Genomic DNA, 15,244 nt, shown 5'->3' on the forward strand with positions numbered 1-15,244 from the left:
TTTTTTTTTTACAAGAAGTTAGTATGTTTAACATGCTACTTAGATATATAGTTTGCAATTTACACATTCAAACAAAAGGGTGTCCTGCTTCAACCATTTAAAAAAATAAAATTTGGAAAGTGGAAAATTATATATTATTATTAATTAAAATGACAGTAATAATCATTATACAACTGTCGGGATTCAAACTTTGCCCTTAAGATTACAAAGTCAAATTCTTATCGCTAGACACTTCATGCATGGACAAAATGATGGATGAGAGGTGTAACACAAAAACTTCTATGAAGGTACTTATCCTAATATATATTTATGCTTCTAATTATTTGGTAATTAAGGTAAGGTTAATCAACACATGACCAACTATGGCACCAAGAACAAACATTGCTTATTACTCATGCCAGCACAAGAGTAAGACAGTGCATCTCCAAATAATGTAAAGCCGAGTCTTCTGCTGCCGAATATGCTTGGAACATTTTCGCCATGGACGAAGCCTCGAAGAAGAAGAAGAAGAAGAAGAAGAAGAAGAAGAAGAAGAAGAAGAAGAAGAAGAAGATCCTCTCGATGATGAAAATGAGAATATACTACTTATACCTGCCATCACAAGTTCAAAAATGATTATGATTTGGTAGGTGAGAATGAGATATTATTCTACACTCTAAGTTGAGTTTTTGGTGTGAATGAATGGTACTCTACTATATATATATATATATAAGTGTTTGAGAGAGTGTGGGGAATAGCAAGAGAATTAGTTATGAATTTTGAAGGAATCAAATTTGTGGTGGATTGTTTGTGTATATATGGCCCATGGTTGCAAATATGAGACATGTCTCATTGTCCATATTAAGTAAAATTGTTGACACCTATAAACTTGTTCCCTTGAAAGGGACTTCTCATCCACTTCTTTTAGTAAGGCACTTCCTTGACCCTCCCTAATCTATGCATCCTTCACCATTTAATTAACTTTCTATACTCGATTAATTTAATAATATATTATTTTCATAAATTTGTTGGACACATAAGATGAGTGTTTTTTTTTTCAACTTTGTTTTCTCTATACGTGAAAATAGCTATCGAACTCCTAATTTCTAACCAATTGCTTAAAATATTTGAATCTTTCAACTTCATGACACCTCATCATCAAAAAATTGTCTGAACGGATGAATTCTTTATTGGTTCGGTTTGATTTAGTTCGGTTGATCGGTTTATAGAATTTTTTTAAAAAAATTTATATTCATTTTTCTCCGATATATTTCCTGCTATTATTTTTTCAATCATACATTCCATACAATCTATGTCATATACATTTCATACAATCTGTAATTTCATGTTCTATTTTTGAAACAACTTACAAGTTGAACTTAATCGATATAAAACTGAAAATTACTTGATTTCCATTGCATCATGAAATAAGTTCTCTAACTTGTTAGAATATAAATATTAAGTGACATTATTTTCTAATACAAAATATACTTAAATGATACTTTCACTTGTCATTTGACTCAATTTTCAATTACCTATCAACTTTTTTTTGACACAAATTACCTATAAACATTTTTTTTACAGTAATCTTTTATATTATAAGCTCTACAATTTTGTCTTGAGTAGGATTCGAACCCACAACCCTTCAGTGCAAGACAATATTTCCAACCACTATGGCAAGTATACCAATTGTGATTAAAATTATGTGCAATAATTGATAAGCACCATCAATTTTAAAAGTATATCATATCAAAATTATTGTTGACTATATTATTCATCACGAAATATTTTTATGTCTTTCCTGATACCAGATCATAAATTTAGAGAATAATTATCATGTGAGATTTGAAAAGTTATTATCACGTGTGATTTGGAAAGTTATTATCAAATTCAATTCTGCTAAATAAAATTTTTTTGCAATACAACCAAACACAACCATAGTCATGTCACTAATCACATTCATTATTTTGATTTTAACATTGCAAATTTAATATTAATCGATGATCAATTGATACAATATGCACTAGCAGATATTGAGATAATGTTACGTAGTTGTGCGAAGAGTTTAAAAGATTATCCTCCAAAGCCTAGAGCAGACATATCATTAGTTCCTGATATACAAAATAGTTTAATACACGACGAATTGAATTATAACAGACAATAATTAGTTGAGGAACATGTTAGATTGATGTCAACTATGACTTCAGAGCAACGTAAAGTATATGACACAATCATGACAAGAGTTAACGAAAACAAACTTGGTGCGTTTTTTCGTTATGGTTATGGCGGTACATGGAAGACATTTATCTAGAGGATCATGTCAGCCGCATTACGCTCAAAAGGTGAGATAGTTTTAATAGTTGCCTCAAGTGGGATCGCTGCATTGCTTATACCTGACGGTAGAACAACACATTCAAGGTTTTGTATTCCTAAGTTATATGTTGCAATTTCAAGAGTTACTTCTAGAAAAATGATTAAAAATATTGATCATCGATGACGACGGTGAAGATACGACTAAAACTTCGAATGTGGTCTATAAGAAAGTTTTCCGTAATATAACATAATTTTCTTTGTATGAATATTTATCCAAAATTATTGTTGAACTATCGTTTAATGTTATTCAACTTTTTTCATCTATCTTATATTATTGGAATTATCATATCTTATTTAATCATTATATATCTTACAGTTAATCAGACCCGTGCGATGCACGGGTCGATGTTCTAGTTACGTATAAACTTGACAATTTGATATGAACATTTTAAACACGACACTAAAACAAGTAGTTTCATAAAACATTAAATGAAGCTATAAAAGAGCAAATAAATGAAGTTTTTTTTTTATAATAAAAATAGAGCATTTTATAGAAGTTCCCTTTTGACTTTGGTTAGATATTTAGTAACTGGGATAGTGATTTCAAGAGGAAATTGTCAAATTGCAAAGCAAAGTGCAAACATATAACCGAGGAGGAAAATGAGAGAGTAAGAAATGGTTTCAGAGATTTAACAAATGGTGTTGGAACAAGCTACCCATTTTTACGGAGATTTGTTCCTCTTGCTAGCTGGAATTAGATTTTATTTCCATCCCACTCTATGGGAGAAAATAAAAGAGGCTCCTTCATAAAAAAAGATAATATTTTTGGTGTCGATTTTTGGTGTCGATTTTTGGCTACTATATAAAAAGATAATACAAATATTTTTGGTGTCGATTTTTCATAATACCAACAATATCCTTATTTTTCTAGCAATAAAAATCTTTTATTAACAAATTCATCATAACATAAAACATTTTTTTAGACATAAGTTAGACACAGGCAGGCGCGGAACGCGCCTGTCTGGCCCGCTAGTAAGTTATAAGTAAAAATAAGTTATTACTTCGTGAGAAAATTCCGTATACCAAATGGGTTATTTTTAGCTTACTTGTAGGTTAAAAAATTTACAGGTTTAGCAACTGTCACTTTTTAAATAAAAAAATAAAAATAAAGATTCATTTTTAATTATATGAATTTATAAACCATAAGTTATTAACTATAGGCTAATTGATGTTGACAAAAAAATATTATAAGCTAACTAAAATAATTGTTAGATTTTGTATTTTGAGTTTGCTGGAAATACTTGAACAAAAAGAAAATTGAAAAGAATATGATAATGGTTATGCATAAATTCTAAAACATATGTGTGTCACACCTGTGAATTTCCTTTGGGATACTTTCGAAATCAAGATATAATTGCACACTCAAATGTCAATCAATGATAGTTTACAAAATAAAGTTTCCTTAATTACTTTTGAACACTAGAGAAGTGAAGAAATGAGTTAGATATATATTTTAGGCAAAATTTAGACACATGTGAATATGATTCTTGGATGTTGTTTTTCTGCCTCATGAGTATCTCTATTTATAGAGAAACACATATCATTAATGAAGAACAATTTTGTAAACTAACTCATAATTTCTCTTTTTCATATAATAATAATTACATTTTTTAATTTGTACAATATTATCAAAACACCTTATATTGTAATATAGAAATAGTATAAAATTTCCATATTAAAATTTGAACATTTTAATATCAATCAAATAGTTTCATGTAGCTGACTGCAACCTTGATTCAAGTTATTATCTCATTTAAAAGCCTTTTAAAAAAGTATGATTTTTGTCCCTATGAATTTATTTCAGTTAATAAAGATATTGCATTATATATAAGGGTCGCGGTTTGAACCTCAAATATCTTACTTATTTATGATTAAAGTAAAATTTATAGCAACTAGACAAACTACGACAAAACAAAACAAAACAAAAAAAAAGTATAGTTCTCTTAAACAAAAAAGTATGAGTTAAATTCGGGATAGTTGTACAAGAAATTTGGTGTACCACAGAATGTGTGGAGAGACATAGAGAATCTTGGGATCTCATAGACCAATGAAAATGCTATGCAACTGTATCTATCTTCCTTTTGTTGCTGTTCAATAAAATTAAGACATACATTTCCACACAATGCAACAAGAATGGAGTAACTAGCTAGCAATCTTTTACTATCATTTTATTGCTCACACGAATGAATTAATGCAATCAACACTGTCCACAATCACGTGTATTCTGTCCACTATGGAGCCCATATTTTTATCACAATAAGATCTTCAATTTCACAAATAGCGTGGTCCACAAATATCTGAATTTAGAAATTTTCTGAAATTCTAAAAAAATCGAGGGTTCGGTCTAGAAAGAAAAGAGAACGATGTCTTTAAAAATAAAATTTTATGAATCTTTTCATTTTTATGGTAAAATCTTGAAATGGTAATTTGATCGGTGTCAATTCAGAAAAGAAAAAATAAATAAAAGAAGAGATTGTTGTAATTTGATGTTCGCAATGAGCGACGACAAACAATAGATTTTGTAGTATAGAGTATACACACATTAAACTACTAAGTAAAATATGAGGTGTTGTGAATGTCTACCCTAATTAGCTTAATGTGTGTAAATTCCCCAGATGTAATAGATACATATCCCCAACACATTGGAGGTAACATAACAAGAGGCCGATAAAATGTAATCAACAGAGATATAACCTACAAAAGTTTTTAGGAGGAGAAAACCTACAATCAACAGAGATATAACCTACAAAATGTAATAGATACATCCCCAACACAGTGGAGGTAACATAATAAAAATACCTTAACATTGACAAAGAGATAAATGATCTCCCTCCAACAATAAACGATACTAATATAGAGTATTTTTTATCTCATTAAAGAAAGATAATTTAAATCTCTTTGTCAGTATTCTTTGAATCATAAAACCATTCATAATTTAAAAAGTTAGACGGATGGATGTACCACCCAAGTTAAAAAAGATATAAGAGTATTTATAAGCTAACAAATATAACAGCATATAGTTTAATATCGAGTCTTGTTTATATTTACAAAATCGACTTATAAAGTAACTTAGGCGAGCTTCTATTTCTAGAAAATGACATCTATCATTGCAAGAGAATTAAAAGATTTTTAACTACCGACGAACAGTAGAATTTGGCCACAAAGTTGTTGTTTTTCTCATTTTTCATTCTCTATGAACTGTGCAAAAGGCCCCACATGAGCTTATCCGTGGTCTCTAAAATTAGAGGGCCACATTCCATGACTTAGTGGGTTGAGTCCAGTGTTTAATGGGCTTTGTTTCTGGCCATAGCTTTTCATTTCAAACTTGGGCCCATTTAAGACATTATCTTGATTTTGACTGTAGTATAGGACAGCAATTTGGAAAAAATATCTCCATGAATCACTAAGAAAAATCACTATATTATGATTGTCTTTCTTCTCATCTTCTTTTTTTTTTTTAAAGAAAATTTTAAAATATTTTGTATAACTTTGAAATCATATCATTATTAAATGAAGGGAGGTACCAATTAAATTTGTTCAAGTAGTAACATCTTGATTTCATAAGAACACAAGTTCCATCAAGTATTACTAAGGAATAATTATGATTGTTTACCAAAAACTAACTCAATGGATATTAGTATTTGCAAAGCAAAAATACTATGATAAGGAATATTATTCAATTTAATAGATGTCATAAAATTTATTGTGTCAACAATATGACATCTTTATTGCTATGCATCATCTTGAGTAAAATCAACTTAGGGGGTGTATGCGGGTTTGGTCGATTTTAGCCAAATTTGTTACCCAATCCAATTTTTTTAAATCATCATAAATCCATTACCCGACCCAAACCACTCCGAATTTGAATGGATTGATTCGGATTCGACCCATACTTGAACATGTTTGAGTAAAATGCAGGTTGGATTAGATTTGATCACCGGATTGAACGGATCATCCGTACTCGTAAACACCCGTAAAATCAACCATATATCTCATGCAAAAACGCCTAATTTAAAACTAGAGATTTTCACGAATATTGAAGTTCTATAGTATGTATTTGCATGGGTAAATACATGTTACATAGTATTTATAGGTCCCGTAAATACAACTCATGGTTAAAGGTCGTAAAGACATTTAATATAATATAGTAGAGCTAGTTTGAATACATGTAATTTCTCATTTCTCAATAGTTAAAGTGCAAGAGTTTTGTTGTGTACTCATTAAAAGTAAAAAAAAAAAAAAAAAAAATACAAGTTGCATATAAAATATCATACGATTTGTGTATTGAGTAATTTTGTGAAAATGATACATTCAATTGAATGTAACTATTGCTATCATGATCCATGTGACATGATTCACTTGTGTCATTATTGCAGCTAAAACTTTTAGAAGTTACTATATTATTATGGGATGATTTTTTAAGGAAGCTTTCATGACCTTATCTGGAAATTAAAAAAATCAAAGCAAATGGATAAGATGTCTGGGTTGCAATAATTTGATTGCCTACTTCCTCGGGCATGCAACAATGACACCAAATTTCTAATCTATATACTAAGTTATTGGACTCGAAGAAAAAATCTGAATTCAATTTTAGATTTTTTTTTTTTTGTATTTATTGTTTTGTCAGGTTTTCACTCATTTATTTTTTATGAACTTTGAATTAAGGAGTCTATTTCCCTAAAAATTAGAGGTAACACACAAAAAGATCTACTAGTAGATCAAATTATTATAAAAAAATGATTATAGATGAAATTAAGTAACCAATATATATATAGAACTCTTTATGAGTCGGGATCCGTTGACACCAACTAGTTTGACACCAAATGTTACACCTCTCAATAACGTTTTAACCGATATAAATTTTATAAAATCCACCGTTGGATTGAAAGTTTACATCATATAGATCATTTGTGTAAAATTTCAGACAAATCCAAAATCATTTGATATGCTATTGAGACACATAAAGATTAACGGCATTTAAAAAAATACAAAAACCGTTAATTTTGATGTATCTCAATAACATATCAAATAATTTTGGATTTATTTGAAATTTTACACAAATGATCTATATGATGTAAACTTTCAATCCAACGGTGGATTTTATAAAATTTATATCGGTTAAAACGTTATTTAGAGGTGTAACAATTGGTGTCAAACTAGTTGGTGTCAACGGATCCTGACTCATATATATATATATATATATATATATATATATATATAAAGAAACTTTTGATAATTAACTTGACTAACTAAAAAGACATTTAAATACATTTTAAATTTAACACATTCCTAGATTATATCGGCATCCACACACATTCAAAAACCAAAATATTACTATTTACTCGTGTTTCATAGATTGAACTTTTAGACTGAATCAAGTCAAGTTCAATTCTACATCTTTCACGCCGTGTAACATCACATCGTGACTTATCAAGGTATGTTGTATTCTTTTTTTTTTTTGGAAAGAGGTATGTTGTATTCTAATAACCCTCACACCAACCCACTTTGAGTTTATATTTGATTTGAATATCAGAGTTTTATATGTACATCCGGACATTAAAGAGGGTGGTGATTATATATATATATATATATATATATATATATATATATATATATATATATATATATATATATATATATATATATATATATATATATATAGGGGTTTTCTAACTTAGACCCTAGTTAGGTCTAAGTTAGCAAGGTGCACCTTTTCAATTGGACCAAAATACCCATTCTTTTTAATTAATTAACCAAAATACCCATCAATGGACGCGGATCCAGTGTCGCGCGCGTACCGAAGGACCATGGTTACAGACCGTTGATTTCCATCAGACAGCCAAGATCTGATCTCATCAAGACTGTCTGATCAATCCGACAGCCCAGATCATCCTGATCCATCAGATTCCAGCGCGTGCGCCACACTGGATTACACCCTGGAGAGAGAAAAATTTGCTTTTTAAAAGTAGGACACGTGTCACACAATGGTTGGCTGGACGTGATTTTTGTTCATTTAATACTTTGAACTCAATTATTTCGTTGTAAATTTTTTTTTTTTTTTTTTTATACCAAAATTCATAATTTTTTTTTTCTACAAATAGAGACTTGGTTCGTTTGATTTGGACACCGAAAAAAAAATGCAATTTTTCACTACCTTAATCTCATTTTTTGTCTACTAAATACGTTACTTGTGTGTTGTAATTTAACACGCACCACTCAACCAACTCACTGAAACCATTATACCAGGAAAATAGTAGATAATATTCTGGAACTTTTGGTATATTTTATGAAATTTTTGGAGACCTGAAACTATTTTTAGTTAATTAAATGAGATAAAACGGTAATTAAAAACTAGTGTTTGCTTCTGAAACCATTTTACTGGTAGAATGGTTGCACATAGTTGTATTCTGAAACCATTTTACTGGTATAATGGTTTCAATGAGTAATTTATTAATTGTGTTTGCTTCTGAAACCATTTATCTGGTACAATGGTTTCAGAGAGTTGTAATCTGAAACCACTTTGCTGGTAGAATGGTTTCAGTGAGTTGATGTAAGGTAGTGAAAAATGAGATTAAGGTAGTGAAAAATTGGGTTTTTTTTTCTGTGTCCAAATCAAACGAACCAAGTCTCTATTTGTAGAGAAAAAAAAATTATGAATTTTGGTATAAAAAAAAAAATTAAAAAATTAATTTACAACGAAATAATTGAGTTCAAAGTATTAAATGGAAAAAAATCACGCCCAGCCGATCAGACAGCGACACGTGTCCTGCTTTTAAAAAGTAGATTCTTCTCTCTCCAGGGTGTAATCCAGTGTGGTGCACGCGCTGGAATCTGATGGATTCGGATGATCTGGGCTGTCTGATAGATCAGACAGTCTTGATGAGATCAGATCTTGGCTGTCTGATGGAAATCAACGGTTTGTAACCATGGTCCTGCGGTACGCGCGCGACACTGGATTTGCGTCCATTGATGGTAATTTGGTTAATTAATTAAAAAGAATGGGTATTTTTGTCCAACTGAAAAGGTGCACCTTGCTAACTTAGACCCAACTGGGTCTAAGTTAGCATCCCCCATATATATATATATATATATATATATATATATATATATATATATATATATATATATATATATATATATATATATATATTGGAGGAGTTAAAAGTTAAAACTCAATCCCGTACCTAAATTGTAGTTGCTAAAAACATTATTGGAGATTAGGATTCGAACTTCAAATTCTCAATTTCTCCACATTTAAATTGTGTAAGTTTAGCCACTATACTGATTGAGAATAAAAAAATGTTATTCCCATGATTTGAAACTCAAATGACACCAATTTTTATTCAATAAGAAAACACATTAAAAAATAATAATAATTTGCAATTATTATGAATATTTAACTAATAAGTTCTCTAATAAACCGAAATTAACATATAAATCTCCACGTTTTTATAAGCTCCCTCAGTTAACTTCATCATAAACATTTACAAGTTTATAAAAGTTATATGTTGACTTAGAAACTAAATTCCTATTTGAAATAAAAAAAATTCAGTAAATTAAAATCTAACTCTAGTTACCATGTCATCAGACAATTGTTTTTTTTTTTTTTTTGTAACCAAAATCAAAAATAGTTGCTCCTAATAAGAGTATCATGGCAAAAGAAAAACATTAACCTTCTCCCAGTTACATATTTTTCATCTATGATCTAACAATATTAGGGAGTGTGTATCATTTAAACAAACATGCAGAAATTTGAAAGCAGCTTTTTCAACAAATAAGAATGATGAGTATATCATGTATCAAAAAAAAAAAAAAAAAGAATGATGAGTATTTATTTAAAAAAATTAAAATCATGTGCATATGCTGAAAATTCTAGAAAAATAAAGGTAAATGAGAAAAATAGAATAGCTATTGCATTTACCAGCCAAATGTAATTCACATTCCTGTTTATGTGTTTCTATAAACAAATAACAGCTCAAAACACTAATCAATATTTTTAAATAAAGAATTACTCACAAGGCCAAAAGAGAATTTTTGATACACAACAGTTTGAGCCAAACAGGACCCCTAGACATAACATATGCAATAAATAATCACTAGAAGAAGAAACATCTACAAAATATACATTCATTTTGTTATCATTATTATCTTCTACACGCACGATAATTTGAAGCCGAAGCGATTGTAAATCCTTTCAAGCCACTCCCAAGGCCTTCTTGATGTCATTCTGTAAAGGCAACAATCAAACAACTTATGAGCCAATAATTTTGTTTTAGGAACATAACATATGCCACAGCATGTTTAACATTTGCAAGCCTATTTACTTTTCATGTTTTCTGTTTTTACTTTCACTTCAACTAATAAATATGATAGAATAGAGATTCAATATTTCACTCTTTTTTTTGCAATTTTCTAATATATGCACAAGTAAAATAGTCTTGCACCATACACAGGTGTATTTATCACCATTTAATCAATACATCTCATCATATCTTATTTGATCTAATGGTGAGATTTATTGATCCAATGGTAGAAACTAACTTGTACGGATGCAAGACTTGTATCACTTGTGCACCATAGAACTAACAATGTTGAAAATGTGAAAACATTGTTTTCATTGTTTCTGAAAATGCATACTCTCTAGTTATCCTTCTATCATTTCTCTATCACAATTATTCACTATTATGAGTCTTTCATCTCAAACTATTGCGCGCACACACGCCAACATGAGAAATTATTGCATGCACCTAGACAACCATGTGAGAGCGTGCTCATTCCATTCAAATCTTGACATCTTTAGCCTTAATAATAATGATATAGGGTCCACTCTTTGCATCTTAGGTTGAGATAATAATCATATAAATAGACCCCATAATATTTAAGACTGATATGTCAAAATTAAAATGAAATGAGCCTAAGGGCTCCATGGAGAGAAATAGAGAGGGAGATAATACTTCAAAGGAAAATGGTGAGGTGGTTGGACCATAACGCTGGAGCACCTGCCCGTCCCTGCCAATCAAAAACTTGGTGAAATTCCACTTTATCCTAGATCCCAGAAAACCAGATTTCTTATCTTTAAGGAATCTGTAAAGAGGTGTTGCGTCGGATCCATTCACACGTATCTGCAAATAAAAACAAATCAATACGGTTAACAAACAACGGCAACATTTGTAAATAGCAAAGAGATGTATCAACGAGATACTGTAGCCATATCTAGTCATATAGCAAAGAGATGCATAACTATCTAGGCTTAAGAGTATTCCTAATCATCATTTGAAAAGATGAATAAAAGATGCAGAACATACTACTTTGAAGCCTAGCTGACACCACCACAAATTTTCCTATATGTTTCTATCTATCCACACATTGAATATTTGCTCATTTGACGAGACACAGCTTTGCTTTTTTCTTTTCAAAACAAATAAATATAAAGCTCTAAACTTAAATTAGACACACAGGGTAACTAATTTCCGGTTAGCTCTAGAATTCATGGGAATATAAGGATGACTTGGTGGCTGGGATAGGGGAGTTAAGGAGTGGAGTGATAAGGAGGTCAAGGGTTCGAGCACCACCCTCAGCATAAAAACTAACAATACTAACATTGGTCGCTAAAAAAAAAGTTCTAGAATTCATTTGAGCAAAGAAAAAATAAAATAAAACCAGTTTTTTCAAGTTCAGTTTCCAATAGAATTGGTTGGGGAGTTCATAGGATATATAGCACCTAGAAAATAGCAAGCTCAAAACTCAAGCAAATCAACTTGCAGGGTTGAATAAACATAGATGTTTGAAATCATTGTTTCATAAAGTACATAGCCAATTTGTCAACAACTAACCAGCTCATTAGTAAAATAAATGGTTCAAAGTTTAACAGAAATGGACGCTTGTATATCTGTTCTCATTTTCTTTGATGATACAATGAGGTTGGTCCTATGACCTTTTGAACACTATCCAAATTCCTCACCATTAGACACTAGCTTGATGTTTAGATGCTTTCACCCTGAAGAAATTATGTACCTAAAACAGATCTTAATTCTTAAATGAGTCTCTACTCTCTACAGTTTTCATGTTGTCATTTAGTGCACATTCAAAACCATTTCACACCAATTCTTGGTCAGACTTTACTTACCTCGCAGTTGAACTCTGGATTACCGGGGTCTCATTCCCCTGGGAACCAGAGGGTTAATACCAACAAAAAGAAAAACTATTTCTCACCAATTGATTCTACAATTTACAGAAAACTACTTACACTAGTCACCTAAGCCAATTTTAATTCAAGAAAACAATAACTAGGGTCTGGACTACGAAGAGACAAAATAATTTAGAAAAATTGTGTATGACAAGGTAAGTAGATGTGATCATTGTAGAAACCATTTTAGAAAAATGCCAGCAGCATACTCTTTGAAACTCTCTTTTTAACACTCACTTCATTATTTTGTGAAATCCAGCTAATAGATGGTGGACATCACTTAATAGGGCTCGCATGAGATTTCATGCCATAGTAGAAAATGTTGAAATGACTGTCAAAGATGTCTTGCTGGCATTTTTCATCTCTTTGAACAAGTTTTGTGCTTGCCTAATTGTCACATATTATGATCAACTGGGGGATTTGATTTTGGAAAAGAAGAACGAAAAAAGTGAGTTCAGAAAAAAGTACAAATACAGAAAGGTACAATCTGTTAAAAATTGACCTGAATCTCACTTTGGGTGGATTTTTAACAAAGAAGTTTATCCTAATACCTAGTCAAGTGATTAATAAAACAGAATTGTCTTGCTAGGGTGAATTTTTCGCACACAATAGTCCTAATTAAGATTTTAATCGATATCGATACGACCTATTATACCATAACAAATTAACTGACCATTACAAACCAACATAAAATTACGGAATAATTACAACCAACATTCAATAATAAGTTCAAAAACATCACAAACAGAAAAACTACCAGTCACCGAATCTAGATTATGTACACAAATAAACAGCACATTACCTTTCCAAAAATTGGATACTCAGCTTTGAATCTTGTACATGCAAATTGCTCTGCATCATGGCTACTTCCAGGCTCTTGGCTCAAAAATTGATTGCATGGAAAAGCCAATATCTCAAGTCCTAACATCAACAACAAAAACATTCACAAATGAATCAATTTCAAAAATTTCTTTTTATCCCTTTAGTCTAAATAAGTTCAAAATGGTTTGGTCACAGCAAAAACACAAATTTAGAATTCAACACCAACATGCAAAAACCATTTCTTCAAACCCTTAAAAATCATACCTTTATCCTTGTATTTGTTGTAAAGCTCAGTTAACTGGGTATAATTGACATTGGTAAATCCACTGTAATTAAAACCCAATAAAAAAAATTAGCTAAACCCTAATCACAAATCAATTAGCTAAGCCCTATTAACAATTAATTTAATTAACTAAACCCCATTAACAATTAAAGAAGAAAAATAACGAAAGATTGAATTTTTATTGCAAACACATGAAAAAACAATTGAATTAGAGAAATTGGGGTTGAACCATTTTGAAGCAACATTAACTACAATAAGAACTTTTCCCTTATAACTGCTGAGGTCCACATCTCTTCCCTTTGCATCCTGTGCAAATCATGAACAACAAAATTGTAAGAAATTTTCATAATGATGATCAAAATCAAAGTAATAAAAATGGGTTTTAGGGTTTGAGAAAAAGTGGGTACCTTAACTGTGAATTCATAGATTGAATTTTCAGAGATGGAATGTGAAGCACCCATTTTTATTGTTTGCCTTAATCTGTTCTTGAAGATGTGGAGATTTTTGTTACTATTTTTTCTCTTTTTCTTAATTTAGGGTAAAGACTGTTTCAAATTATTGTATGATGCTGATTTTTGTTTTGGAACGTTCACACACTGAGTTAGGATCCTCTCCTGTTCAACATTTTTTCTTACTTATAATCCCAAATGTCTGATTTATGAATTTTGTGGTCCAGTAATGGCAGATGGAGAGACACGTATACAGACAATTTTCCTCTTTTTGTTGACTGCTTTTCATCATTATGGTTGACACATGTTCATGTTCTACTTACCCTTTAAAAAGCAAACCCAACTTCAAAATGAGTGATTTAGGATAAATTTTAGGCGAATGTGCACTTACTTAAGTCTTTCATGATCTTCAGGTTATCAATATTATTGTAACGAATACAATTTTTATAAAATTAATTGTTGGATTGAAAGTTTATATCGTATAGATCATCCATATTTTTTTAAAAAATAAAATCGAAAATCATTTGATATGTTATTTAGACCCATCAAAATTAACGGTTTATGGAGTTTTATTTAATACCTGGTCTCAATAACCTATCAAATGATTCCCGATTTTTTTTAAAAAAATTATGGATGATCTTAACGATATAAACTTTCAATCCAACGGTCGATTTTATAAAATCCGTATTCGTTATAATAATATCGGTAACTTGTGCACTATAAAAGACTTGGTGAAGTCTTTCATATTAGCCAAAGCCTAAATTTTAATATGGAATTCCTGCTGTTTATTATTTTTTATTTTAATAAGTGATTTTTTCGTATTTTTAAGTTTTGTTTTAGTTTTTTTTTCTCTTTATTGGATGTTGTTTTACTTTTGTCGGTGCAAAAATTGTTTGTTTTAATTTTTTGTTTTTATACGGATTTTGTTTTGATTTTCTATCTTGATATTGTTTTATTTTTAGGGAGTTGGTAGTATTAGTAAATAACATAGTTGAAGAAAAAAGATAAATACAATCATAATATAAGAAATATAACGTGGAAATTTCAAAATCAGAGAAAAATTCAAGGTTCTTTGTTTTTAGATGTACTAGTAAGTAGCATTTAAGCATCCTCTTTCTGTAAACAAAAAAAAAAAGTAGCATTTAAGGATCT

General features: G+C 30.2%; 1 protein-coding gene across 1 annotated transcript; it reads right to left on the reverse strand.

Annotated features, from left to right (window-relative positions):
* Positions 1-10,243: 10,243 nt before the first annotated feature.
* On the reverse strand, positions 10,244-14,291 carry LOC123890620 (probable glutathione peroxidase 5). The gene is made up of 6 exons (XM_045940259.1): positions 14,051-14,291; positions 13,873-13,949; positions 13,625-13,686; positions 13,341-13,459; positions 11,307-11,474; positions 10,244-10,579 (listed from the first exon to the last, which is right to left on the reverse strand). Exons 1-6 carry the CDS (start codon positions 14,102-14,104, stop codon positions 10,547-10,549), a joined length of 513 nt encoding a protein of 170 aa, XP_045796215.1. The 5' UTR covers positions 14,105-14,291; the 3' UTR covers positions 10,244-10,546.
* Between the last annotated feature and the right edge of the window lie 953 nt (positions 14,292-15,244).

The sequence above is a fragment of the Trifolium pratense genome, linkage group LG6 (assembly GCF_020283565.1).
Source record: "Trifolium pratense cultivar HEN17-A07 linkage group LG6, ARS_RC_1.1, whole genome shotgun sequence".
NCBI lineage: Eukaryota > Viridiplantae > Streptophyta > Magnoliopsida > Fabales > Fabaceae > Trifolium > Trifolium pratense.